This window comes from Bison bison, unplaced genomic scaffold (assembly GCF_000754665.1).
Source record: "Bison bison bison isolate TAMUID 2011002044 unplaced genomic scaffold, Bison_UMD1.0 scf7180017864212, whole genome shotgun sequence".
Classification (NCBI taxonomy): Eukaryota; Metazoa; Chordata; class Mammalia; order Artiodactyla; family Bovidae; genus Bison; species Bison bison.
Window position 1 is genome coordinate 4,405,882 of NW_011494784.1, and position 9,041 is coordinate 4,414,922.

The 9,041-nt window shown below is 43.0% G+C and overlaps 1 protein-coding gene across 1 annotated transcript in view; it reads left to right on the forward strand.

The window, feature by feature from the left end:
- Positions 1 to 1,527: 1,527 nt before the first annotated feature.
- LOC104992154 (vacuolar protein sorting-associated protein 13A-like) overlaps positions 1,528 to 9,041 on the forward strand; it is a 51,972-nt gene continuing 44,458 nt past the window's right edge. The window contains exon 1 of the mRNA XM_010844910.1: positions 1,528 to 1,873. Within this exon, the coding sequence (XP_010843212.1) occupies positions 1,774 to 1,873 (100 nt within the window). The 5' untranslated portion in view covers positions 1,528 to 1,773. The remainder of the gene's footprint in view (positions 1,874 to 9,041) is intronic.

Here is a 9,041-nt window from a genome sequence, read left to right on the forward strand (position 1 = left end):
ATTTTGTAGCTACTGTAGATGTGGTTTATCATAGTACAGTAGCAAAATCCCTGATGACAGAAAGTTTTCCCCTTTGCTAGGCATTTTGGAGAAGGCAGTGGCAATCCACTCCAGTGTTCTTGCTTGGAGAATCCCAGGGACAGGGGAGCCTGGTGGGCTGCCGTCTCTGGGGTCGCACAGAGTCAGAGACGACTGAAGCGACTTAGCAGCAGCAGCAGGAGGCATTTTAGCTTCCATTAATTTCTCTGTTCAGGTATTCTGAGGTAGATTTCCAATGTCATTAGCCAAATGCAAGAGGAGCAGGTGAGACGATGGAGTGGAGTCATCCAGAAGTAACAAGTTCCATCTGTTTCTGCAGAAAATGAGTCCTGTCACCTTGGACAAATCCCTAACATTGCAGCTTTATTATCTTAAAGCCCAAAAGCTTGAATTGTGACTTAATTAAGGTCCCTTTAAATAGGAAATTATAGGAAAGCAATACATCAACTAATGTAAAATAAGATTTTACACTGTATTTTCCAGACATTTTACTTGGAAAGGTAAACCTTCAAACCTTAAAAAATTGGGGTGACTATGCACAAAATGATGCAAGAATTAACAGGAAAGTCATCATTTGCTATGCAGAAAGAAATTTAAACTACACTCCTACATCTTAAATCCTTAGAGGGTTGTTAATTATAGTTCTCCAAACTTCACATCCAGCGTCTTTGGCCTTCACAACCTCAGGCCTTTGGCCCTCTTTCTGTATAAAACCAAATACGGCTGTGGGAGTGGTTCTGAAAGAGCTCTATTTTTTATGTATTTATTTAAGGTCATTCTGTGAAGGCTCAGGGGTTGTGAGTCTTAGGTCTTCAGATGTTCGTAGGAGGGCGCTCCGCACTGTCAGTCAAAAATGGTTGACTAAGGGATGAAAGTCGGCTCTGTCTAAATAACCAGACCAAGAAAGTGCGATCTCAGATGCAGGGAAGGGAGCATGGGATTACAACCCAGAATTTACTTTACTTTCCTCTCTCGATTTGCAGCTACGGAAGTTGTCACCAACTGCGTAACCTCTCCAAGCGCTCGTAAGACTGAACAGGGCAGTTACCCGCATCCAGACACTCAGGCTGGACTGACCTAGGAAGCCCAGCACCGCCCGGGTTCCGCCTGTACCTCCCAACTTGTAATAATAAGTGCGAAGCTCCCTGGGACTCCACCTGAGAGTCTCCAGCCTAACTAATGTGGAAGGCACTTTTAATCAGCCGCCGCTTTACTCGGATTCAGGACCTCCCGGCCCACGTGGGGGCGTGTCTCCTCAGTTAGGGGCGGGGCGTTCCCGGCCGGGAGTAACCGCCGCGCCCCCTGACGCCCCGCCCCCGCCCCCCCCTAGCCACCAGTGGGGAGGCCAGACTGCCGGTGGGGGCGGGGTCAGAAATGTCTGGCAACTTCAGGTACCAGTCCGGTTGCCTGGCGATGGGGGAGGAGGCGGGGCCGAGGAGAAAAAGGAGCCGCACTCCGCCCGACTAGGGCAAGAGCTGGAGAGGCGGCCGCGCAGCCGCCTTAGCTCTCTCTCCGGCCTCGCGTTCCACCCAACCCTGGATCGCGAGCCGCACATGCGTAGCGCGAGCTACCGCCTCCGCCCCTCATAGGGCTCGTGGTGGGGCTACGCGTTCGGCGCTGGTGGCACCACGGTCGGAGCCGCCCAGGAGCCGGTGAACCGAGCAGTCTCGTGAGAGGGGCTCGGGAGGGCAGGCTCAGGAAGAAGGAGCGCCGCGTCCACCGCGGCTGAGGAAGATGGTGTTCGAGTCGGTGGTCGTGGACGTGTTGAACCGGTTCTTGGGGGACTATGTGGTGAACCTGGACACGTCCCAGCTCAGTCTGGGCATCTGGGCAGGTAACGAGACCGCCGCAGTCTCTCCATCTCGCCTCCCGTGCTTCCGTTGACAGCCGGCCCTGCCTTACTGGGGCCTCTGGCCCCACTCTGCCACCTGCCGCAGACTCGTTTGGGGTCATGTTACGTAGAGCCGGGAGGCAGTTGCTGGGCCTCCACCGGCGAGTTAGCGTTTTGGCCGGAGGGGATTAGGGTCTCTGATGCTGGATGAAAAGGCCGCCCCCCGCTTTCCGCCGAAGGGACCCACAGTGGACTCCAAGGGTCTGGAGTTCAAATTCCACCGAACCGCCCTTTTCAGCCCCTCGAGGTCCGGTTTCAGCTGTGTTGGGCGAGGGGCGGCCTCTAGACACACCTGGGCTTGGTCTGGTCCCTGTCATTTTCGCCCCTTGGGTTGTGATGGAGGCCCGGGCAGCCCACGGAGGGCCGCACGCCGCCCCGCACGTGAAAGCAAGGAGCTGTGACCGGAGATGCCGTCCTCCTCCCGCGCCCAGCCTCCGGGTACGGCCAAACCCTGCTGGCTGCTCGGCTCCCCCTTCCGGCCTCACCGCCTCGAGTCCGGGAGGCTCGCCTGGGTTCGGTTGATAATAGCGAAAACTCCTGTGCAGGATCGCTCGAAAGATTGGTTGTCAATTTACAACCTGACCAGCAATATGTCAAGCTTGTTAAGGGTTTGGGGCTTTGTGGGTCGCAGAGTTACTGAATTTTTAAAGAAGCTAGGTGCTCTGTCCTTACGCTAAGTGAGATGTGAAGTTGGATGGTGAAGGACTGATGCTTTACTTTGTATCCATTTATTCTGGTGTGTTTCCTTATTTGGAGTTTCATTTTTAGTGCTGTGCTTCCACCTGTTTTTGTATTACACCCTTATCTATTTTAAACACCCATTAGAAATTAGATTCTTTTTCTTATGAAATGTCTTTCCCAGGCCAAAGCTAGGGTTAATCTCCTTGTGTGAGTAATATATATATATATTTAAATTTTAGTCTTTTTGAATATGCACACACTTGACAGTTTTCTTCTAAAATACTTATTTATCGTGATATTTCTCCTTTATTTAATAGTGTAAATAGGTAATTTAGTTTGATAAAGAAAACCTCTTGTTAACTGCTGTTGATATCCACCTTGGTAGAGAGTGGGACTGCAGGAATGAAGAACATAAATGCTAGCTCAGCATCTCTGACTAGTACCAGAAATTTACAGATAGTTTAATCTGTGCTGTTTTTCATTTGTAAAATAATAATGATAAAACTTGTCTCCACCCACCTCAGTAGGAAGCCTTAAGAACATTTTGTGGTGTGCTTTGCTTTTAACCTGTAGTGGAAAATTGCTTCTACTTCAAAGTGGAGGTTGGTGTAGAGTTTGATTTATCAGTGGATTTGTTCATATGAAATACTCATACACTAAATTCACTCTTGTGATGCACAATTCTATCATTTTGACAATACAAGGAAGCACGTATCCAGCATCACGATCTTGATATAGAAAAAAACATCAGTTCAGTCGCTCAGTCGTGTCTGACTCTTTGTAACCCCGTGGACCGCAGCTCACCAGGCCTCCCTGTCCATCACCAACTCCCGGGGTTTACCCAAACTCATGTCCATTGAGTTGGTGATGCCATCCAACCATCTCATCCTCTCTTGTCCCCTTCTCCTGCTCTCAATCTTTCCCAGCATCAGGGTCTTTTCCAATGAGTCAGCTCTTCGCATCAGGTGGCCAAAGTACTGGAGTTTCAGCTTCAACAGTCTTTCCAATGAACACCCAGGACTGGTCTCCTTTAGGATGGACTGGTTGGATCTCCTTGCAGTCTAAGAGACTCTCAAGAGTCTTCTCCAACACCACAGTTCAAAAGCATCAATTCTTTGGCGCTCAGCTTTCTTCACAGTCCAACTCTCACATCCATACATGACTACTGGAAAAACCATAGCCTTGAGTAGACAGACCTTTGTTGGCAAAGTAATGTCTCTGCTTTTTAATATGCTGTCTAGGTTGGTCATAACTTTCCTTCCAAGGAGTAAGCGTCTTTTAATTTCATGGCTGCAGTCACCATCTGCAGTGATTTGGGAGCCCCCCAAAATAAAGTCAGCCACTGTTTCCACATCTCAAAACTTCCTCTGCCGCCCCTTTGTAGTCTCCCACCCAACTCCTACCCTTCCTCCTGGCAACCATTGGTCATTTTCCATCCCTACAGTTTTCCCTTTTCTACAGTGCCATATAAATGGAATTATGTGGTATGTTTCTTTGTGGACCTGATTTCTTAGTTCATTCCTTTCACTTACTAAATGAAATGAATTTGAGAGGCATTCGTGTGTGGCATGCATCAAAATTGTGCAACTGTCGCTACATCTAATTCCAGAACATTTTCAACACTCCAAAAATAAATCTCATACCTGTTAACAATCACTACAAATTTATCCCCACTAATCATTGCCAGTGATTCCTCTGACAATCACTAATACACTTTTTGTCTTCTATTGATTGCCAATTCTGGACGTTTCATGTAAATGGAATCATAATATACATGGCCTCTTGTTTCTGACTTCTTTCACTTAGTACTATATTTTCAAGGTTCATTTATATTGTAGCATATATCAGTATTTCATTCCTTTTTGTGGCTGTTAATAACATTCCATTGTATGGGTGTAACTCATTTTGTTTATCTTTTCATCAGTTGATGGACATTTAAATTATTATTACCTTTCCTTTTATGACTAATGCTGCTGTGAACATTCATGTACAGGTTTTTCATGGACATATACTTTAAGTTCTCTTGTGTATAGAGGTGGAATTTCTGAGTGATATGGTAACTCTGTTTAGACATTTTAAGGAATTTCCAAACCCTTGAAAATTCTTTAAGTATTATGGATGCAAGTCCTTTGTTAAGATAGGTGATTTGAAAAATACTTTCTCGGAGTTGTTTCCGAGGCTGTTTTTTGCAAAACAAAAGTTTAAAATTTTAATCAAGTCTAGTTTATCAGAATTCTGAGTCATGCTTTTGGTGTTATATCTGTGAAATCTTTCCCTAACCCAAAGTCACAAAGATTTTCTCCTGTGTTTTATTCCAGAAGCTTTATAATTTTATATTTTGTGGTTTTTGAGTAATAGGTAGAATTTAAAATCTTCTTGGAGGATTTAAAAAGCAATAATAATTCTTGATAAACTTAGAGGACCAAAACATTCTTTGAAAATCTCAATAATAGAAACTAGGTGCTACATAGGAAAAATGTTAAGATCATGGACTTAATATTTTATGGTCTAGTGTCAGAAGGACCTGTTAGTAAACGTGTGCTTTTGCTAGGCTTCCATATAGTAATCCAGTTAATATCACTATTGGCATATGAATAGTATAATTAGTATACAGAAGTTAAATTGATGGTTTCATATCTACTAATGGAAAATTTGTTTCAGAGATGTTCCTTTGAAAATTAGAATTCTCTTTTCCTTAGAAACATTGTTATATATGAAGTTTACAAAGCTAATTATAACACAGTAGAACAGGGCCACTGTGCTGTGCTGTGCCCTAGGTAGACTGAGTCCTGGAAGCATCTATTTTGTGGAAGGAGAAAGAGAAATTGAGTTTTTTCTCAAACTGTTGGCAGATTCTGATGTTGATAAAGTATATATTTTAAACAGTGTTATTTCCACCTTTCCACCCTTCCTGTGTATCATCCATTTAGGGAGTTGGTAGTACTTCGTAGACACATCTGTGATTCGCCTCCCAACTTTGCTAAACCATCTCGTGTTTAATATTTCATTCAAGAGCTAGGCTGCATCAGAATCAGTCATATGTGATTGTTAGAAATACAGATTTTTTTTTGGAACTACTTCCCAGATACTATAATTCATTTATTGAAAGTAAGACACTCCCCACCAATGTTTTTTAACCAAATGACACAGGGGATTGTGATGTCCAAATAGGTGCATTTTAAGGGCACTTTTAGGGCAAAAATATTAGAAATTCAGGGGCAGAAGTAGTGGTAAGGATGCCTTGTGTAATAGAATTATCATTTGTAACATAGAGTGTACCTTTTTATATTATAGTTTTATTTCTTCTCGCTCATTTTGTTTGTTTGCTCCAAAATGACAATACTTGGGCAAATTAAAAAAATTCGTTATGCCTGACATCTTTGTGTAACATTAGAAGCTCAGACTTCTTTGAAAAACAAAAAACAAATTGCATATTCTGTTTTTAAAATGTTAATCTGTTAAAATGTTTCTCTTTATGTATAGTCTTAGGTTCAGTTCAGCTGCTCAGTTGTGTCACTCTTTGCAACCCCATGGACTGCAGCACGCCAGGCCTCCCTGTCCATCATCAGCTTCTGGAGTTTACCCAAACTCATGCCTGTTGAGTTGGTGATGCCATCCAACCATCTCATCCTCTGTCGTCGCCTTCTCCTCCTGCCTTCAATCTTTCCCAGCATCAGTCAGTTCTTTGCATCAGGTGGCCAAAGTATTGGAGCTTCAGCATCAGTCCTTCCAATGAATATTCAGGACTGATTTCCTTTAGGATGGACTGGTTGGATCTCCTTGCAGTCCAAGGGACTCTCAAGAGTCTCCTCCAACACCACAGTTCAAAAGCATCAGTTCTTCAGCACTCAGCTTTCTTTATAGTGCAACTCTCACATCCATACATGACTACTGGAAAAACTATAGCTTTGACTAGACAGACCTCTGTTGGCAAAGTAATGTCTCTGCTTTTTAATATGCTGTCTATGGTGGTCATAGCTTTTCTTCCACAGAGCAAGCCTCTTTTAATTTCATGGCTGCAGTCACCATCTGCAGTGATTTTGGAGCCTAAGAAAGTCTGTCACTGTTTCCATTGTTTCTCCATATATTTGCCATGAAGTGATGGGGCTGATGCCATGATCTTCATTTTTTGAATGTTGAGTTTTAAGCCAGCTTTTTCACTCTCTTCTTTCACCTTCATCAAGAGGCTCTTTAGTTCCTCTTTGCTTTCTGTCATAGAGGTGTGTTATCTGCATATCTGACGTTATTGACATTTCTCCCAGAAATGGAATGGAATGGAATCTTGATTCCATCTTGTGCTTCATCCAGTCCGGGAGCAGTTTGTATATCTTCATCACATATCCCTAGTTTGTTCTTCCTTCTTTCCCTCTCTCCTTTTGTAACGACAAGTTTATTTTCTATTTCTGTGAATCTTTCTGTTTTGTATATACACTTATTTATATTCCATGTATAGTTGACATCATATAATATTTGCCTTCTCTGACTTTTTTCACTAAACATGATATTCTCTAGGTTCATCTTCATTGCTGTACATGGCTATATTTCATTTTTATGACTCAGTACTATTTTATTTTGTGTGTGCGTGTATGTATGTGAGACATCTTTTTAACTCAGTCATCTATTGCTGGACAGTTGAGTTGTTTCCATGTCTTGGCTGTTGTAAGTAGTGCTGCTCTAAACACTGGGCTGCCTCTGTCTTTTTCAATTAGTTTTCTTTTTTTCTGGATGTGTACCCAGCAGTGGAATTGCTGGACCATATTCTAGTTTTATTTTTACTTTCTAAAGGGACCTCCTTACTGCTTTCCACTGTGGCTGTACCAATTTACATTCCCACCAACAAGGGTTGCCATTTCTCTGTATGCTCTCTAACATCAGTTATTGTAGACTTTGTGATGATAGGTATTCCGACAGGTGTGAAGTGATACCTCATTGTGGTTTTGATTTCCATTTCTGTATAATTATCAATACTGAGAATCTTTTCACATGCCTATTTAGCCTTCTGTATGTTGTCTTTGGAAAAATATTTATTCAGGTCTTCCACTCATTTTTTGATTAGATTGTTTGTTTTTTGATGTGAACTGTTTGCATATTTTGGACAATAACCCCTTGTCAGTTACATCATTTGCATCACTTTCAAAATTAGGAAATGTGAGATTGCCAACGTTCCTTTGAAGGTTGTTTTGACTGTGGGTCCTTTGAGATGTCATATGAATTTAAAAATGAATCTCTCTGTTTCTGAAAAGAATTGGGATTTAATGTGGATTACATTGGATCTGTAGGTTGCTTTGGGTAATATTGATATCTTAACAATATTGTGAAAATGGAATGTTTTTCCATTTATATATCTGTTTTCTTTATTTCAACAGTGTCTTACAGGTTTTGGGATATAAATCATTCTTCTCTTCTCTCTCCCCATTGTTTTTTCCTATGTATTTTTGATACTGTTGTAAATGGCTTCCTTGGTGGCTCAGTGGTAAAAATTCTGCCTGTAATAAGATGTCGGTTCGACCCCTGGGTGTGGAGGTTCCCCTAGGGAAGGAAATGGCAAACCACTCCAGTATTCTTGCCTGGGAAATCCCATGGACAGAGAACCTAGTAGGCTGCAGTCCATGGGGTTGCAAAAGAGTTGGGCAAGACTTAGCAACTAACTAAAACAATTGTAAATGTAATTGTTTTCATAGTTTCTATCTTGGATTGTTAAGTGTATAGTAACAACTGCTTTTTGTATTTTGATTGTGTATCCAGCTGCTGTTGCTGCTAAGTCACTTCAGTCGTGTCCGACTCTTTGCGACCCTGTGAATCACAGCACGCCAGGCCTCCCTGTCCATCACCAACTCCCGGAGTTCACTCAGACTCACGTCCATTGAGTCAGTGATGCCATCCAGCCATCTCATCCTCTGTCGTCCCCTTCTCCTCTTGCCCCCAATCCCTCCCAGTATCAGGGTCTTTTCCAATGAGTCAACTCTTCGCATGAGGTGGCCAAAGTACTGGAGTTTCAGCTTTAGCATCATTCCTTCCAAAGAGATCCCAGGGCTGATCTCTTTCAGAATGGACTGGTTGGATCTCCTTGCAGTCCAAGGGACTCTCAAGAGTCTTCTCCAACACCACAGTTCAAAAGCATCAATTCTTCAGCGCTCAGCCTTCTTCACAGTCCAACTCTCACATCCATACATGACCACAGGAAAAACCATAGCCTTGACTAGACGAACCTTTGTTGGCAAAGTAATGTCTCTGCTTTTGAATATGCTATCTAGGTTGGTCATAACTTTCCTTCCAAGGAGTAAGCGTCTTTTAATTTCATGGCTGCAGTCACCATCTGTAGTAATTTTGGAGCCCAGAAAAATAAAGTCTGACACTGTTTCCACTGTTTCCCCATCTATTTCCCATGAAGTGGTGGGACCGGATGCCATGATCTTCGTTTTCTGAATGT